Source organism: Mandrillus leucophaeus, unplaced genomic scaffold, assembly GCF_000951045.1.
Source record: "Mandrillus leucophaeus isolate KB7577 unplaced genomic scaffold, Mleu.le_1.0 Scaffold595, whole genome shotgun sequence".
NCBI classification, from domain to species: Eukaryota; Metazoa; Chordata; class Mammalia; order Primates; family Cercopithecidae; genus Mandrillus; species Mandrillus leucophaeus.
The window spans coordinates 407,778-427,064 of record NW_012106419.1 but is presented as its reverse complement, the minus strand read 5'-3'; the positions used below and the strand labels follow the sequence as shown (position 1 = coordinate 427,064).

The 19,287-nt window shown below is 39.6% G+C and overlaps 1 protein-coding gene across 3 annotated transcripts in view; it reads left to right on the top strand.

The window, feature by feature from the left end:
* Positions 1-19,287, top strand: part of WDR48 (WD repeat domain 48) — a 46,621-nt gene that overhangs the window by 23,371 nt on the left and 3,963 nt on the right. For all 3 annotated transcript variants that reach the window (XM_011999468.1, XM_011999470.1, XM_011999469.1), the window contains 10 exons: positions 1,938-2,162; positions 4,317-4,391; positions 5,312-5,414; positions 6,583-6,680; positions 11,018-11,125; positions 11,520-11,616; positions 12,085-12,180; positions 14,763-14,868; positions 15,862-15,949; positions 18,225-18,301. In XM_011999468.1, coding sequence (XP_011854858.1) covers positions 1,938-2,162; positions 4,317-4,391; positions 5,312-5,414; positions 6,583-6,680; positions 11,018-11,125; positions 11,520-11,616; positions 12,085-12,180; positions 14,763-14,868; positions 15,862-15,949; positions 18,225-18,301 — 1,073 coding nt within the window. The remainder of the gene's footprint in view (positions 1-1,937; positions 2,163-4,316; positions 4,392-5,311; positions 5,415-6,582; positions 6,681-11,017; positions 11,126-11,519; positions 11,617-12,084; positions 12,181-14,762; positions 14,869-15,861; positions 15,950-18,224; positions 18,302-19,287) is intronic.

Here is a 19,287-nt window from a genome sequence, read left to right as displayed (position 1 = left end):
TAGCTTAATGGGGATGGCATTGAATCTGTAAATTACCTTGGGCAGTATGGCCATTTTCACAATATTTATTAAAGTGGTTGTTTTGTTGGGGGGCCTGCTTTTCTGTAGTCTTAGAATACTACCTACCATCAGAGATTACTTTGCGTTCTATATCAGCGTTGATACAACTGTGTTTCCTTATCTGCTTCCAACTGTGCACCCTTAGTTGAGACTTATCCTTTCCTGTTACAAGTTGCCCCAGGCCACGAGGATTTCTAACCCATCATATCTTACTTTCCTTATCCTCTTTAAGTTGTCAGACCTTACTCTGTAGATGCATAGTCTAGGATCTGAGGGATCAAAGCTTTACTGAAAGTTTGCCACCTCAGAGTAACACCTCTTCCTGGAATGGGGAGCCCCTCCTTGGCCCCTACACAATCCGATTGCCACATTTCTCACTCACACATGTTGCAGATTTGCTTTAACCTTACTGCTGACAGTGTCTTTATTGGTTAGTTTCTTGGTTCCCTTGTCAACTAGCTGGAATACGTTATTAAACTACTGATGCTCCTGGCATCTTGTGGGGGAGTTTCCTAGTATGTGTTCATTTAATTAAACATGCTTAGAGTTCTCAGGGGCCCTTAAAGTCATGGGGCAGGCCAGTGAATTTTTATTTCTGAAGGCCTCATGTATTTGGGCACCTTCCAAATCTCCAAGACCACAACTGTCTTTCCTTCTTTGAAGCTCTTTGCTTACTTAACTTCATACTCCAGTGGCAGCAATTGCTTTTTCCTCCGGGCCATTCTTTTTCCCGAGGAAATCAAGTATTTATCCTCTTCTTCAAGTCACCACAGTAACATGCTGAGTGTGGATGCAGGGTGTCTAATTCAGTCTTTTTCCGCTGCACTCACAGTGTGCTCAGCCCTCATTTGTGTGCCAGCAGCTTCTATGTAGTTGACTCTCTTGAGCCATCAGAAATTGTCAGAATTGCCAGTGTTAACTCACCTGAGGCTCCTCATATGGAAGTTGTCCAGCACAAAGAGTGAATGGTAAGGCTGAGACAAGATTTTGTTTCCGACTCCTGTCAGTAGAATCCAAGAGACCTGGCCTCATCAGGAATCCAGAGCCATGAGACAGCGGTGTAACCCAGGGCTTCAAAAAGCTTGCTGGCCTAGTGCAGTGTTTGTCAAACCTAGAGAACATCAGAATCGCTTGGAGAGCCTGTTAAAGCACCAATTGCTGGGTTCCAACAGAGTTTCTGCCTTGTTAGCTCTGAATAAGACCCAATAATTTATATTTTAACAAGTTCCCAGGGGACACTGATGCTGCTAGAACCACACTTTGAGACCCATGGGCCTAGTGCAGACTACTACCTTTGTTTCCACTGCTTTCAAACTCTATGTCTCTTAGTAGTAGATAATGCAAATAGGGCTTGTCTACAGGATTGACCAGAAATCAGCAAGTGGCCAGGAAGAGAGGACAAAGGCAGTTCTTGCTCAGTGATTTCTCCTGCTGGAGTATCTCTAAGCATAATTAATAGGTATCATTCATCTAGTTTCTCTTCCATCCATTTTCCCTATTGGCAACTATAGACTAAATGTAAAATTACCACCAACAACGTGGCATATTTACATGAGTGAATTGATCAACAAAACAACCATAACTATGTATTTAGGAAAAAGAGATGAGGAGAAAAGAAACTTTTACTTACAGATTAGTGAATTGATCAACAAAACGACCCTAATTACATATTTGGGAAAAATAAGTAATTTTCCCCAAATTAAGTGAATTAGGTTACTTTAGCCTGTGGTGCATGGTTGTCAAGCCTTTATCCGAGGCAGAAACACAGTTATTAGAGTTGTGTATTTGACAGTGTGGACTCAGGAGAAGTCAGGTGCAAAGCACAAGAAAGCAGGAACTTTATGGCAAGTTCTAACTTTACCTTTCTTTGTTTGTAGTGCCTTTCTGGCAGTTCTGATGGGACAATTCGCCTTTGGTCCCTTGGCCAGCAGAGATGTATAGCAACATACCGAGTCCATGATGAAGGTGTTTGGGCGCTGCAAGTCAATGATGCCTTCACACATGTGTATTCTGGTGGAAGGGACAGGAAGATTTATTGTACAGACCTAAGAAACCCTGACATTCGGGTGCTAATTTGTGAAGAAAAAGCACCAGTTCTTAAGGTATATCATATATTAATATTTTAGTTTTATAATTAAGGTTGTTACGTGTGTTAGTCAAATAGAGCAAAAGCTATATTAAAACATGACTCAACTGCCGGTGGGGGGTGGTTTGTAAAAAAGATATTCCATTATGAGCAGAACTTAACAGGACAAGGAAGAGTAGCCATCTGTCTGGATGGAAGAGTGTCGGTATGAGATACTCTGGGGCAGTTTTGTGTTTTGCTTTTTTTTTTTTTTTTTAAACAGTTTTGTAAGTCGCCTGTAGAAGAAAGTGTGACTTCTTGGTGCATCAGTGATGTGTGACTCTCCCACTGATGGATTGTAGTGAAATTGTCTCATACTTGCTTCTGAGCTTGCCTGGCTTTCCTGAGCAGTTCTTAGAAGGAGAAATATGAGGAGTTAAGGTTATCTGTGAGCAGACGACAAAGCAGAGGAAGGTCAGGAAATGTGTCCATGGTCTCAGGAGTAAGGAAGTGAAAGAGTACTCTCCTCAAAGAGAAGAGGGAGCAGGCTGCTTCATACTCCAAACCACCACTGCCTCAGAGCAGCCCTGACCATCAGGATCTGTCATGTGGGTCAAAGGGTTCTTGAGAAAGTCTTTGGAGGCCATCCATATGGACACCTGCTGAAAATGAATCCTAGACTGAAAAATGGCCAGTCGACATGTTCAACCTCACCGATAGTCACAGAATTTCACATTAAAACAACTGTGAGGAAGTTTCCAAATTTTTTTTTTTTTTTTTTGAGACGGAGCCTCGCTCTGTCACCCAGGCTGGAGTGCAGTGGCACAGTCTTGGCTCACTGCAAGCTCCGCCTCCCAGGAGGTCATTCTCCTGCCTCAGCCTCCCGAGTAGCTGGGACTACAGGCGCCCGCCACCACGCCCGGCTAATTTTTTTTTTGTTTTAGTAGAGACGGGGTTTCACCGTATTAGCCAGGATGGTCTCCATCTCCTGACCTCATGATCTGCCCGCCTTGGCCTCCCAAAGTGCTGGGATTACAGGCGTGAGCCACGACACCCAGCCAGAAGTTTCCAAATTTTAAAATGAAGGCAGAAAAATACTACTACTCCCTTTTCTCAGAAATCACCTAAAAGGAAAATGAGAAACAGAACTGCAGATACCCATTCTCTGCGAAACTAAGTGATATCTGAAACCTCAGACCGCTGTATAGGAGGAAGGGCTGAAAAGAGGAATGAAGGTCAAATGTGAAGGTTGGGAGGATGTCTGCAGTCTAAGAGCTCAGACAAAACTGGCCAAGTACAGTTCTTTAAAATAGATGGCATATCCTAATGGACCAAACCAGTAATCCTTTAGAGAAGCAAGGAGTCAGAGCTGAATTAATAATCATACATATACAACATGCGTGCAGGCAGCAGGCTGATGGGGAGACAAGCTTGGAGGAGAAACACTCTGTATTATGAGTTCTACGGCTGCCTGGATCTCTTGCCGGAATCTTGGCTGTGGGGAAAAGACTGAAAGAATTTGGCACAAACATGATTACATGTTATGAGGAATATCATCTTAACTGAGGAGGACTGTTGCTAGCTAGGAGTCCTGCCCTGTCCCCACCACTGCAAACCTGTAGTTTCCTGATGTGGGAAGAATAGTGGATGAATGTAGAGTGATTCCACTTGTGTAATATATACATGCACATAAACATATTCTTATATGTGCAGTATTTCACATACAGAAGAATAGACAGTAAGCTATTCCCAGGCATCCCATCCTTAGGCAAGGGTTATTTTCACTTTTACTATGTTGTTAGGATGTTTTTTACTTCAGACATTTTCAAAGTAAAAAGAAATTTATTTTCTTGTTATTAAAAAAAAGAATATAAAAACTGGAGTAACAAAAAGAAAAAATTATGGAAAGTCTTTATCCTTTTGACTGTATCCATTCAAGTCCCTCAAATTGACCACACTTAAAATTATTAGCCACTGTTTTAGGTGAAAAATTACCCATTACACTTTTATAGGGCTGTGAATTTATTTAGCAAAGAAAAAGACTCTCATTTTTCTGTTTATCCTTAGTTTTTCACACGTCCAGGTATAGTCACATACAGTTGTTGAATGAAGGAGTTAATAACGTATCCAGTCCTGGCAGTTCAGAAGAGTTGACATTCCACAAAGCAATATTTTTGTGCTTTGTTTTCAGATGGAGCTTGATAGATCAGCTGATCCTCCTCCTGCAATTTGGGTTGCAACAACTAAGTCTACAGTAAATAAATGGGTAAGTGAGCCATTAACCTGGCAAAGGTTTATAAACATGTATTTTGTTATCACAGACCTGTAGACACCGGTTGCAAATGCTCAGTGTGGCCCTAACTCTAGCATGCTTTTGGGCAGGGGCAAAAACCTGAAAGCCCTGTGAATGCAGGTAGAATCCTAAAGATCATACTAAAATTAAGATAATAATCAAAATGACCATTCTGACTTCTTTGTCCAGAGCCAAGATACTTGTTCCATGTCCTTAGAATAGACACAGTTGCCTGATAAAACCAGTAAGTCTTAGTACATCCTCTGACCTCATGAAGCTACATTTGAAGATAGGCAGCCCAAGTACCAACAAGGCAGGGAAACTCACCAGGATTCAAATTCGTTTAAACATAAGAGAAAGCAGAAAATTGTGCTTTCAAATTAGTTTTCTTTTTCCTCATAGCATGAAGAACAGGGATAGAAATAGAGGATAAACAGAAGTCATCCAAAGCTCACTGTTAATTCTTAAATCTTAATTAAAAGACTTAAGTTTTCTTACTTACCACACTATCTGTAGGTTACAAAAGAGAAAGTGTTTGCATTTATTCCTGTTGACATGCAGGTCAAGTGTTCTTTCTGTGTACTTATTTTTTAAATGTTGTTTATCTTGTATTAATTTCATCATGCCAATTTATGACCAACATAATTTTCCTGGAAGAGTACTCCTACTTTCGTGCATAGTTTTCTCTCCCAAAGACAATATTCCCTTCTTAATATTTGTTTCTTTTTAAATGATGATAGATAATTGTATTGTGATCAGATATTTTTCGGTTGATGTAGTGGTTGTTGAGGTTTTCTTGTTTGTTTTTTGACTTTATTTTTCTTGCCACTTTAAACAGGCTGGCAAAGCTTGTAGAGCGTAAAATGATCCAATAATAAATTTTGTTATTTTAGACTTTGAAGGGAATTCATAATTTTAGAGCCTCTGGAGATTATGACAATGACTGTACAAATCCTATAACACCTCTTTGTACACAACCTGACCAGGTTATTAAAGGTAAGAAAATGGAAGGTACTGTACCCTTTATTGAAGTTAGCAGTGGTTACTTAGAGATTGACAAAAATGAAGACAGTGACCTTGCTTTAAATATAATTCTGATGTAAACAAAAGATAATACACTGGTTTATTTTTAATATAAGAAAAAGAGGTTTTTTTTGGTTTTCGGTTTTTTTTTGTTTTTTTTTTTTTGAGATGGAGTCTTGCTCTGTCGCCCAGGCTGGACTGCAGTGACAGGATCTCGGCTCACTACAACCCCTGCCTCCCAGGTTCAAGCCATTATCTTGCCTCATCCTCCCAAGCAGTTGCGATTACAGGTGTGAGCCACCACGCCCAGCTACTTTGTATATTTTTAGTAGAGATGGGGTTTCATCTTGTTGGCCAGGCTGGTCTCAAACTCCTGACCTCAAATGATCTGCATGCCTCAGCCTCCCAAAGTATTGGGATTATGGGCATGAGCCACCACGCCCAGCCAGAAAAAGTTATTTTAAAAAATGCTGTTAGTGACTTTTAAAGTGGACTTTCTTGAGTCAGTTTATTTGCCTAACATGAGAATAGCCGTGATAAAACCAGTAGCCACTTTGTAAAATATATAGGATTTAATATTGTACTTAGGTATGAGGTGGAAAAGGACAGACATGATCCTCAAATTCTACATGCTGCAGCTGATTATGGCAAAAAAGCAGCGTACGTTTAATGTCAGAGTTTAGGATTAGAATTTTGTGTGGCACATTCATTTGTTCATGCTGTTAAACCTTTAGAATATTCATTCAGGAAGCAAAAGATGGGAAGCAAAAGTTAATGCAAAATGAGACTAATGCAGAGATTTCCTGTCATCATTTTGACTTTTCCCAGTGGATAAAGCTGTTGTCTCTCAACAATTTTCCACTAGTACCCCCTTGACATGAAGAGCCCTTTAATCCATAATGTATTATTAAAATCAGACAGTTTTTCTTTGAATGTTTATAAATGGACATAAATAATTTATGGCCCTTGAATTGCTTTAGATATAATCATATAGTCTTTTGGTTTTCCTTTTCCTTTCTGGTAGCTAGTACAGTTTGTGTTCCTGTTACATACCAGTTAACAATTGTTACCACACTGTGAATTTAAATGTAGGAGGATTGTTTTACCAATTGTGTGTTTGTTTGTTTTTTTTTCCCATTAGGGGGTGCTAGTATTATTCAGTGCCACATTCTTAATGATAAGAGACATATATTAACCAAAGATACCAATAATAATGTGGCATATTGGGATGTATTGAAGGTGAGTATGTTTTTTGGGTTAAATATAGGTTGTTAGATTGTGTACCCCCTTTATTTTTTATTTTTTGTATGTGATAATATAAATTAAAATGTAATTGCAGTAATACTTTATGGGGTGGTGTATACTTTCTTGTGTGAATATCAGATAAGGTCATAGTTCATCTTTTTAAGTAAATAAACTGTTTAAATGGAATCATTTTCTCTGGTTAGTGTATTGCAGACAATCTTATATGCTGCCTTACCTTAAAAGTCTCATCCTTGTCACTATTGACATCTTAAGCCAGATAATTATTTGGTGGGGGGAGGGGGCAGGTAGGGGCTATTCCATGCATTGTAGGATGTTTAGAACCTCTCTAGCCTCTACCCACTAGTTGCCAGTAATACCCCTCCCTCCCCCACGGTGTGGCAACCACAGGTATCTCCACATGTTGCCAGATGTTTGGAGGGAGGAAGAATGGTGTAAAATCACCCTAGATGAGACACACTGGAGTGCACAAAATAAGGTTGGCTGTTTCTTAGGATTTATAGACATCACTATGAGTGTTAGTTACAACTCTGGGTCGTGTTACAATAACTCCCTGTGGGACAGTTGAAATGCATGAAGCTATTCAATCACATTCCAAATAGCACTGAAGTGTTTGTAGGCAGATTAAAAAGTTAGTCTACTTTTATCATTCTGACCAGTCTCTTAGTGTTGTTGGTATACTTGTTCATTTGTTCAACAGATATTTCTTAGATTGAATGACTATCATGTGCAAAGAACCATGCTTAAGGGTCATAAATGATGAAAAAGTCTTTACTTTGATCCCCTTTGGTAGGAGGGACAAGTGGAGTGGGAAAACTTTATAGATAAAGAAGGAACAGATTTCAGGATAGCTTATGGATGAGGGAAGTCAGGAGAGCTTTGTGGTGGAGAAATCACTTGAACAAGGACTTAAAGATTTCTAGTAGATGAATAATGGGGGTAGGAGGAAGAGCATTTCAGGAAAAGGAAATGAATGGCAGAGGCACAGAAGAAGGATGGTATGTGCTTATTTGGGGCAAGGTGAGCAGTTTTGTTTATTTGGAGACCAGAGTAAATATAAGGAAGTAATAGGGGGTGTAAGGTTGAAAAATGACATATAGGTTATTTCCCAAAGAGTCTTAAGCTGTAGTACCCAAAGTTGGCCTTTCTGTTGTACTCCCAGAAGAACCTTAGATAATTTTAGAGCAGGAAAATCTCATGTTGAGAGCAGTAGTAGTTAGTGTGTGTAATGGGAGACTAAAAGCTGGAAGACATCATGATTAGAGATCTAAAGGAAGAGACATGAGCACCATAGGAAAGGTTAAATAAATAAATAAATAAAAATAAAGGGCGAGACAGATGTTGAGCATATTATAAAGGAAGAATTGAAAAGAGCTGGTATTTTGGTTAAGCTCCTGGTTATAAAGAAAAGAGATTCACTTACTTAATGATCTAAAGAATAAGACAGGCAAGTTTCTTGTTAGGAAAAAGGGCCTGTCTGTGAACAGAAACCTTGACTTGACTACCGGTTTTGCTCCTGGTGGGACATCTGTGTGGGAAGTCCATTATGAAACAGTTGTTTGGTGAGCATTGCTTCAGAATGAGAGGCTTTAGTTCTTTGAGTAGAAAGTTTAGTTGCAGCAAGCTTCAAAAATCTGATTAGTTTTTCTTTACAATAGAGAGATGCCTGTTGGGGGTCGGGGTAGAAACTCATGTTGATTTCAGAGAGAGTTCCTTTGGGGACTGGGAGGATCCAGAACAGCCCTAAGGAACTGAGCAGCAGGAATTCTTGATTCTTCACTTTGATACTCTACCACAAATGTGTCCCTAACTCTGTCCTGTGGCTAGACTTCACCTCATGCTGCCCAGGACGTAATTATCTCCAGAATACCCAAGAGAATCTGATCAGGCCAGCTACTCTTTGAGAGTTGACCTATCAGGTTTTCTGTATATGGGTCTGTTGCCCACTCTTGGTCTGATTAACTGAGGCCTGAGTAGAGTCCTGCCATCTGAATGGGAGGTCCTTCTACTTAGATGGGGCTAGCACACATCATGATAGGCATTTCTGTGTACCTAGCAGCTTCCCATATCCAGACCTTGAAGTTTTGATATCAAATGATCTGGTGTAATAGACATGGCTGAACAGTGTGGGACAGTCAGGAGTTTTTTAGGAACATTGGCTTGTGGGTTGGACAGAACTGCATTCTAACCTTGGCTCTGCCAAGTACTCACCAAGTGACCTAGGGAATATGCTAGGGAACATCTCTAAAATGGTTTCTTCATTCCTAAAATGTCGAGGGTGCCTATTATTGGTGATGTTGAGAAGCACAGTGTCTGGTACGTAATAGGAGGCTGTTGCACTAAAACAGGTGAAAGGTGATATTTGTCTAGACTAGGGTGGGAACAAGGGAGATGGAAAAAATAGAATGATTAGGAAAATGTTTAGGCCTGTGAACAAGAGTGATAACTTTTTTTTTTTTTTTTTTGATATGGAGTCTCACTCTGTTGCCCAGGCTGGAGTGCAGTGGCACGATCTCAGCTCACTGCAACCTCCAACTCCCTGGTTGGAGCAATTCTCCTGCCTCAGCCTCCCGAGTAGCTGGGACTACATGCATGCACCACCACATCGGGCTAATTTTTGTATTTTTAGTAGAGACAGGGTTTCACCATGTTGACCAGGATGGTCTCAATCTCCTGACCTCATGATCCACCCGCCTTGGCCTCCCAAAGTGCTGAGATTACAGGTGTGAGCCACCGTGCCTGGCCACAGGAGTGATAATTTAATGAAAGGAGTATGAGGAAAGGAAGAAGCAAGAATGAGTCCCAGGTTTCTTGATTGGACAGTTTGTTGAATAGAAGTGATGTAGGGAATGTAAGATGAAAAACAGGTTATCAGGAGAAAAGGATATGCTGAGAAAGATGTTGAATTTGAGTTTCTGTGGGATATCTGAATAGAGATGTATGGTGGGCAGACAGCTGTACAGTCTCAAGCACAGTTAAAGAACTGGGCTGGAGAAAAAGGCTCAGCAGTCATCAGCTTGTGGATTACAGTTGATGTCATAGGAAATGTCAGAGTTTCCAAGGGACATATGTAGACTGAGAAGAAACTAAGTCATCAGTTTTTCAGGGATGTTGGAAAAAGAGGAGGCCACAATAGTATATGATTTTAAAAAGTTGCGGGGGAGTAAGAAAACCAAGAGCCAATGGCAGCTCAAGAACAAATTGAGTATTTCAGGAAGGAGCTTGTGGTTAGTGGCATTAACCTGCTGTGAGTTGATTTAAGATGTGACTGTAACATGCACATGGATTTAAATAAAGAGGGTGGCCTCTGGTTAGAGTCTTAAGGGCAAAAGCCAGATGGAGTGCGTTGAGTAGTGATTTGAAGGTGAAGAAACAGAAAATTTGACTGGATAATCTTTGAAGAAATTTGATTGGAAGGGTAGGCAGGAAGAGGCAGAAGCTGGAGAAGAGGTAGGAGTCAGAGGGCCAAAGGAAGCTTTTGATTTTGTTTGGTTTTGTTTGGGTATTTGGGTATTTTTCAGATGTAAGAAATTTGAGCATATTTCATTGCTCCTAGGGAGAAGCCAGTAGAGACATTCATGGGTAGATGACAATACAAGGTCATCCCAAGAAGCAAGAGGTGAGGGGGACTGGAGCACAGTCAGAAGGGATACCGTTTTCCTTGCACCAGGGAGAATGATAGAGAAAGTTAAGGGGATTCTGTCAAGGCTTTTCTTTGTTTTAAGAAAAAGAAGTCAGAATCATGTGCTGAGGGTAATGGGGAAGGTGGCAAGGTCAAAGGTAGAAGAGAGATTTAATTGAGATGGACTGTGAGACAGTGAGCCCAGGGCTCAAGTCTCCAGTAAATGAGGGAGAGTGGCAGGTTGCTAGATGGCAGTGAAGGAAAGGTGTACAGTTTACTGCTGCTGAATGACATGGGCCTCAGAGAAGTAAGTTTTTACACGGAGATGGTGGAGTAATGGTCTCCATGTAGCATCAAGGAACGATGAGATGTGGGAAAATTAAGCAGTCCGCCTTTGAGAAGATGGCCGACAACTGGGACCCTCGAAAGAGCCACGTTGCTGTTAAGATGAGGTGGTATATTAGTATCAGCACAATTAAATTACAGTTTCTCCCCAAATAATATTTTGTGCTTTTTTAATTTAAAATTTTTATAGCAGCAGATTGTTATTTAAAAAAAGGACCACATTCTTTTTGAAATGTATTTTAGACTGTTAAGACACGTGAAAATGTGTAAAATTTTGAATAGCAAAGTCAGAACCAAGTGAATTCACCACTTAATATTGATCATTATACTTTCTTTTGATGTATAGGCATGTAAAGTTGAAGATCTGGGCAAAGTGGATTTTGAAGATGAAATTAAGAAAAGATTTAAAATGGTATATGTACCAAATTGGTTCTCAGTAGACTTAAAAACAGGGGTAAGTTAGCAGTTGATACTTGTATAATTTGGGATAATTGAAGATTTTCATTATAGCTCATAATTATTATTAGTTACAGAGTCCTGTGTTTTTAAGTGTGAAAGAAAAAAAAAATCTGTGTTAAAACTTACAAAATGCAAAACGGAATAAAAAAGAAAACAAAATTTTAAAAAACAAAAAAAAATTAAAAAAGAAAAAAATTAAAAAGTTACAGAATGTCTTTGGTATCCCAGGAAACTAAATTGTGTAGTTGCATTGAATCACATAAAACACATTTTGGTTCCTGAATTTATGACTTAGCACTTCAATCAAATAGTACAAACAAATGAAGGTTTAGAGACTTGTTTGGAGAATATATTCAAATAGAATGCCACTAAGTTTTTTCTTTTGATAGATGTTAACTATTACTTTGGATGAAAGTGACTGTTTTGCTGCCTGGGTTTCTGCAAAAGATGCCGGTTTTAGCAGCCCTGATGGGTCAGATCCAAAATGTGAGTTTAAGTGTCCTTCATTTTTTCCCTCCCTTCTAAAGAGAACATGAATATGAGCTGTTTTTTGCTAAGTACTTATCTTTATAAAAGTTCTCTATATTTTGTTGACTATGTCCTAAAAATGTGGTATGTACGAATACCTGATGAATACAAATCATTTTAGTAACTTCATATGGAAATAGCCCTTTAAAGAATCTGATTCTCATTTTTGTTTTTAAATAATAGCTATATCTGAGCAACCATATAGAATATCTCTTTGCTCCATATCATCATTGCTTTAAACATTCTAAGATAAAATTTTAGCATAATTGGCAAAATGACTAAAGTCTTAATTTTAGACATCATTGGCATTGGGTTAAGAATTTAACATCAGAATATGTACAAACTTAGAATTTTTATTCTCTTTTTAGGTTAAAGCCAATTAACTCTCTTTTCCATTTTATCCCTTTTTAATTAACTTCTTGACAGTGAATTTAGGAGGACTTTTACTCCAAGCACTCCTGGAATATTGGCCTAGAACACATGTGAATCCAATGGATGAAGAGGAAAATGAAGTAAACCATGGTTAGTTTTTATATTCAGATAGTTGCATAAAAAGTTAGAGGTACTTACTTAAAAGGTACTTACTTAAACTGTTTGCTAAAATATTTGTGGTGTGCTCAATTTATTGTCCGCCCTTCCACACCTCAAAGTAGGAACATCCATCCAGTCTTAACTGAGACTGAGATTCCAAAAGAGCAGACCACCTTATGATGTGGCTTTTAGTGAGACTGCTCAAGATAAATAAAATACCCTATATTTATATTCGGATGACTTTTGTCTTAAAATGAGGCACCTTAACAGACTTATTTCCAAAATATTCTTCAAGGTACCTGTGATCTTTTGGATTAACCTCCAAAGCTAGGTAGGTAGGTGCATCAGAAAGCCAGGTTTTTCATTGCATAGTCACTCTTCATGTTGGGCTGAAATGTTGGTATTTGCTAGTCTCATGGCCTACCTGACTTTGACTCTGTTTCAAAAAAAAGTCAAATTCCATCTCAGAAGTGACAGGGCATATGCTCAAGCATGTGTAAAGAATTAATGTCATTGAGGACATCTGAAAGGTGTGTGTGCCATAGGCAGTGGCAGTAACGTCCTCTGAGCAGCAGAGGAGAACATGTTTTGAATATATGCATTTGGCTCAGTTTGATCAAAGGAAGGGGAAACAAGAACTTAGAATTTCACATCCTCATGTATAACCTACAGCTGGTTGAGGAATCACTGAGTCCCATCAACTGAGGCTTACTCCTCTGAAGATTCTCTGCTGGCTACCAGGAGTGAGCAACAATGGCGAGTACCTCCTGCCAGGGACTTTGTTCTGGCTGTCAGATTCACCCATGATGATATGTGGAATTTAAATCTCTCACATGAGGATGACATGCTTCCTTGAAAACCAGTCTTCTGATGTTCCTGTCAGAGAGAGGGTGCTGTTGTCCCACCCATGGTGGCTTTTCTTTTACATCACCTAACACACTTTGATCCCTGTCAGAATTGTACCGTGGACTTTGAGTCAAAGAAACTGATGGAAAAATCTTTCCACAGAGGGTCAAGAAAGCTAGGTTCTGGGGTGGGCTCTGCTGCTTAACAGCTATGTTGCTGTGGGCAGATCATTTCCAGTTAGATAGGATACTCTCAGCGACCCAAATAAGCAATAAGGATTAAGTTATCAAAATAGTGGTATAGTCAGGCACCCCTTGGATCTAGGCTTTGGGTGAGGAGTATAAGGAAGACATCACCAGAAACCACGTCATCCTTAACATCAGACTGCACGGGGAAGGCAGGGCAGGGCATGGCTACCTCCTCATCCAGTGCTCAGACCACAGCACCTGCAGCATATACTCAGTGGACACTCTGGAGTTGTTCAGATGGTGAGCAGCTCTACTATTCAGGGGCCCTTACCAAGTTTCAGGTGGGGGTGCTAAAGACACATGGGTATGGTCCCTGTCCTTCAGGAGCTGATGTTCTGGTATGGCAGAGTTACTTACGGAAAGCACTCTGAGATAGAAGAATTAGGTGCTAGGAGAGAGGTTCCACAAATGCTATAGGATTTCAGGGGGTCAGATACTTGCAGTTTAATGAGGAAAGTGTCATGAATGAATTGGCCACTTGAGTTGGTGTCACCTGTGCTGGGTCAAAAGTTTATAAAGCAGAATGGAGCTAGGCGTGGTGGCCTCACACCTATAATCCCAGTGCTTTGGGAGGCCTCTAGTATTTGTTGACAGTGATTTTGACATTTGTGCTTGTTGGGTTACTTACTACTGGATGGCTTATGTTTAGGCTGCTCTGCCGAGATTCTGGGGGTGAGACTGAGTTGATGCTTCTCAGGAGTTTGAAACCATGCTGGGCAATATAGCAAGACCCTGTCCCTACAAGAAATGTAAACAATTAGCCGGCTGTGGTGGTGTGTGCCTATAGTTCCAGCTATTCAGGAGGCTGAGGTGGGAGGATCACTTGAGCCAGGAGAGGTTGAGGCTGCAATGATCTGTGATCACACCACTGCACTCCAGCCTGGGCAACAGAATGAGACGCTGTTTCAAAAAACAACAGTGGAAAGGAAATCTGCAGAGAACAATAAAAGCAAAATTGTGGACTCCTTGAGGATTTTTTCACAAATGCTTCTGTCATTAGTTATGGCTGCCAATAAATGTAATTTTTTTTCCTCAAGAAATTTTTTTGAGCTTGGTGTGAGCAGAGATCGTGCCATTGCACTCCAGCCTGGCAACAGATCAAGACTCTGTCTCAAAAAAAAAAAACTTGTAAAAAAAAAAAAAAAAAGCCCTAGATCATCATTTATATACAGGCTGTCCTAGACTTCCTTGTGGCTGAAGTAGCTGGTTATGTTTTTGTTCTGAATCTCAAACATTAGTCTCCTTTTTTATTAAAATCCTTGAAAATACAGTCATTTTTTCCATGAAATATACCACAAGTTGCTGTGTTTCTTATTTTCAGAAATTTAACTTTTGTTTTTAACCTTTATTTCTAACTCTGGTGGACTTAGAGGACATTTGAATTTAATCTTGCAATGTTTGAAGCTTATGGGAGTAAAATGTTTAGAATCTGTTTTTAGCACTAACTCTGATACTAACACCACCTGCATCTTTTCCTAGTAAATGGGGAGCAGGAGAACCGCGTGCAGAAGGGAAATGGATATTTTCAAGTGCCCCCCCACACACCCGTGATCTTTGGTGAAGCTGGAGGTCGCACACTGTTCAGGTATGGGTAAGAAAGACCAGAGGTTCTGCCTGAGAAGGTATCCCATTTGCTAAGAAGTGTCAACTCAAACTCAATATTTCGATACTAGAAATAGTTTATTATTAAATTCTAGGGATGCCAGGGATTGGAAGCATCCCATGTCCATGAGATAGTGAAATGTCTGCTGCTGTTAGACCACATTCTAACTGGGAGGAGAACCTCTACTGTTAGAATGAGGTAGAATACTTTGCCTCGAAGCAGCTTCTCTATTGGTTTCTGTAGGAAATTTTCACTTTTCTTCACTTTGCCCGTGTGACTGCAAGGGTCAAGCAACAGATGATACCACTAGAATTCCCTGCCCACAGAAGAGCTTCAGAGTACATTACTTTCCTTAGGCTGGTCTAGCCAAGATGAGCTGGGCTGCTCCTGGGAACTGTTGAGGCTGACACTGACATTGCCTGGAGTGCCAGACAGTTACATGTGGGGCCCTTCAGGGAAGGGCTGGACTGGTTCACCTCCAGGTTGGCAGCAAGGTCCTGGTAGAGCCAGGGGGAGAGCTTACTAGTCTATAGTTGCCAGAAGAAAGAAAGAATAAGACATGCTTGTCCTATTCTTGAGGGCAGGATTATCTTTCTTTCTGATAGTTTCCTGAGTGGTTACCAGAAATATTCTGACTTCTACTGCATGTGAAAGTCTCTGCCATGCACTGTGGCACTAGCTGGGGACATTTACTGAGTGCTTTGCTTGCACCCAGGTTTCCTGTCATCACCCAAGGACTCCAAGAAGCAGCTATAGTGTATGCCCGGCCTTGGAATCTGGGGGCCTGAGTTTTAGGGCCTGCTTTCCCTTTTAGCTGAGTGAGTCATTCTTCCAGGCTGTACTTTATTTCCTCAGCTGTCAAGTGGGGGTTAGCCTACATGAAAACCATGAGGGTTCCTCCCTCTAATATTTGTTGACAGTGATTTTGACATTTGTGCTTGTTGGGTTACTTACTACTTGATGGCTTATGTTTAGGCTGCTCTGCCGAGATTCTGGGGGTGAGACTGAGTCGATGCTTCTTAATGAGACAGTGCCACAATGGGTAATTGACATCACTGTGGATGTAAGTATCCTCCACTCCCACTTGGCTATTTTATTTTTTTGCAACTCATGAAATTAAGAACTGCTTTAGACAGTATAATCTTAAACCTTACTAAAAGCTAGACTCCCAAGTGGAATCCCCATCTGCTTCCTTGCAGTTCCAAAGTTGCAGAAGTGGTACTGATAATTATTTATGTATCTAGCTTTGTTGGTTTTTATATATATGCTTATTCAATAAAATAATAAATGAATGAAGCCCTCATCTCTTTCCCAAGCATTCATTCTTGCCCATTCACTCCCTATCCTTCCTCCCATGCATAATAAATTAATGCATAGCCTTCAGTACTTTTTTCTTTCTATAATATTTGTGTACATAGATGTGTCTACAGTTCATTTTATTTTGCACAAAATCTCTTATACATACTGTTCTGCAACTTTTTTTCACCTAAAAAAATGTGTCCTGGACATCTTTTCATGTCTGTACATGCGAATCATTCCTTTTTAATGACTGTGTAAGATTCTGCTGTATAAATGTACCATAATTTATTTAATCAGTCCCCTATTAATGGACATTTAAGTTGTTTCCAATGTTTTCTATTACAAACAGTGCTGCAGTGAACATCTTTGTACATATATCTTTGTGTACTTTTTAGGATAAATTCTTAGAAGTGGAATTGCTGGATCCAAGGGTATGCACATTTTAAATTTTGATAGATACTGCCAAATTGCCCTCACAAAGGCTGTACTAGTTTACATTCTCACCAACAGTGTATGAGTGCCCATTTCCCCACACCTGCACCAACACTGGATACTTTTAATCTTTGCTAAAAAATAGGCAAACAGTATCTCATTATTTTTATGTGGATTAAAAACAAATTAATAGTGAAGTTAAGCATCTTTTCATATTGGCCATTTGTTTTTCTTCTGTGAATTACCTGTTTGTATTCTTTATCCATTTTTCTATTGGGTCATTTTTCTTGCTGATTTGTGGGGTGGTTCTTTGTATTGAATATTTACCCTTTAACTATTATCTGTGTCTCTTAATTAAATTTTCACTTCGTTCCTGCTTGCTTTTGCCAGGTGAAAAGTTTTACTTTTTATATAATCAAATTGATCCTTGATGGCTCTCAGTTTCATGTCTTGTTTAGGTATTTCCTACTCCAAAGTAACACAAATATTCTCCTATATTCTCTTTTAGTTCTTTTATGATACTTATTTCTAGCTCTCTAATCTATTAGAATTTATTCTTCTGTTTGGTGTGAAGTAGGATTCTGACTTTTTCCAAAGGGACAGCTCGTGTGCTAGCACAATTTATTAAAAATCTGTCCTTTTTCTACTAATCTGGAATGCTGTGTTTATCATGTACTAAATTTCTGTATACACATGGGTCTGTTTCTAGACTGTCTTATGTACTGTGGATCTATTTCATATCTTTCTAAAGCCGTATGAAAAGGAATTTAATCTTTAGAATCTTCAGAAACTTTATTTTCTGTCCCGGATATACCTCTAAGACTTAAAGCCAGTGTGACACCTGATGGATATTCCATGGTCTTCTCTATGCCCGAGCACCCCATAAGCCACCAATTTCTTTGAGTGTGAAACTCACCTGGGACACATTGCTGACTTTAGGCCTGTGGCTTATTCCTGAGAGGAGACATCCAGACAGGATGTGACATGGAGGCTCGGAGGGGATTAATACCCTGAGAAAAGATGACCACGTAATTTTATCTTTCATCTAAGAATGTGGTTTACTTCATGGTAGACATCTGGGTTCTTGGCTGAAGTTTCCATTCTTTCTTAACACCTCAGACCTCACTCTGATGTCAGAGGGAAAGAAAATGGGAGGACTTTGATTGGCCTTTTCAGTTGGATGATGGGCCTCACCAGCACAGAATATGTGGCTTTGCTCAAAGGTGAATGCTGTGGGTTTCTCTCAAGACACTTAAGTTTTTGTTTGGGCCTTTAGGTATCAGCCCCAATATTTTAATGTAGAATTGAGATTTTGGTTTGTATGGCTTAAAAATTTAAAATAAAGTTTGTTTCTCTTTAATACCTTGTACTGTTATCTAAGAAGAGCCATGCTACAATTTCATATTGCCACTAATGTTACATATATTTTTCTGATGAATTTTCTCAAAGGCTGACTTAGGTAATTTGATAGCTCACTATACATTTCATAGAAAGTCACTTTTAATTGTAAGATAATTATTACTCGCAAGTCATGTTTTCCTATTAACATTATTTTCATTTATCAACTAATAGAAACTATTACACCTTTTTAACTTTTACTGTTTCAGAAAAATATGCCCAAATTCAACAAAATTCCTTTCTACCTCCAACCTCATGCATCTTCAGGAGCAAAAACCTTAAAAAAGTAAGTAAATATATGCTTTATTGATCTAATTAACTACTGAGAGAATTCCTTTTCCTTCCTTTTATAGCAAAGGAAGCATATACCAGATCTAAGGTTGATTTTATAATATTCATAGTTTATACAGTTAAACCACTTACCAGGTACCAACTTTGGCCGACTACAGGTGTTCACAAATAAATAAGGCCAGGCACAGTGGCTGATACCCATAATCCCAGCACTTTGGGAGGGTGAGGTGGGAGGATTAATTGAGGCCAGGAGTTTGAGACCAGCCTGAGCAACATAGTGAGACCCCCCTCACTACAAAAGATATAAGTAAAAAAATTAGCTGGGCATGGTAGCACACACTTGTAGTCCAAGCTAGCCAGGAAGCTAAGGCAGGAGGATCGTCAGAAGTTTGAGGCTGCAGTGAGCTAAGATCATGCTACTGCACTCCAGCTTGGGCAACAGAGAGAGACCTTGTCTCTAAGAAAAAAATGATAAATAAAACACGCATTTTGTCTGTTGCCTTAATTCACAGTTTAGGACCCAACCTGTATATAATAGTTGCTTTTATGGATACTTAAGGAATAATGAGAGTGGGAGAAAGAAATGAGCTTGTGGCTGGAGCTTCCCAGAAAGGCTTCTTGAAGGACATGGAATTTGAGTTGGACATGTAATGATTGGTAGAAATTCAAAAGATAGATATTCCAAGTCCAGGACACAGTGTGATCAGGGATGTGGAAGTGGGAGCATGCATAAGATAGTGGAAAGTAGTGTGAGGACCCATGCATCTGCAGCATGGGATGGAGGCACAGCAGGAAGATATTAGGAAGTAAATTGGAAAGGCTGTTAAAGGTTTTGTTGATGTTGGATTTGAATGCCAAGCCATAGAGCATGCAGTGACTTTTGAGCCAATGTGGGATATGGTCCAGGGAGACCCAAGAGAAGAATTTTAGTAGTGTAGTGATGGAATGCTAAACTATGAACAATATGTATATTCTAGCAAA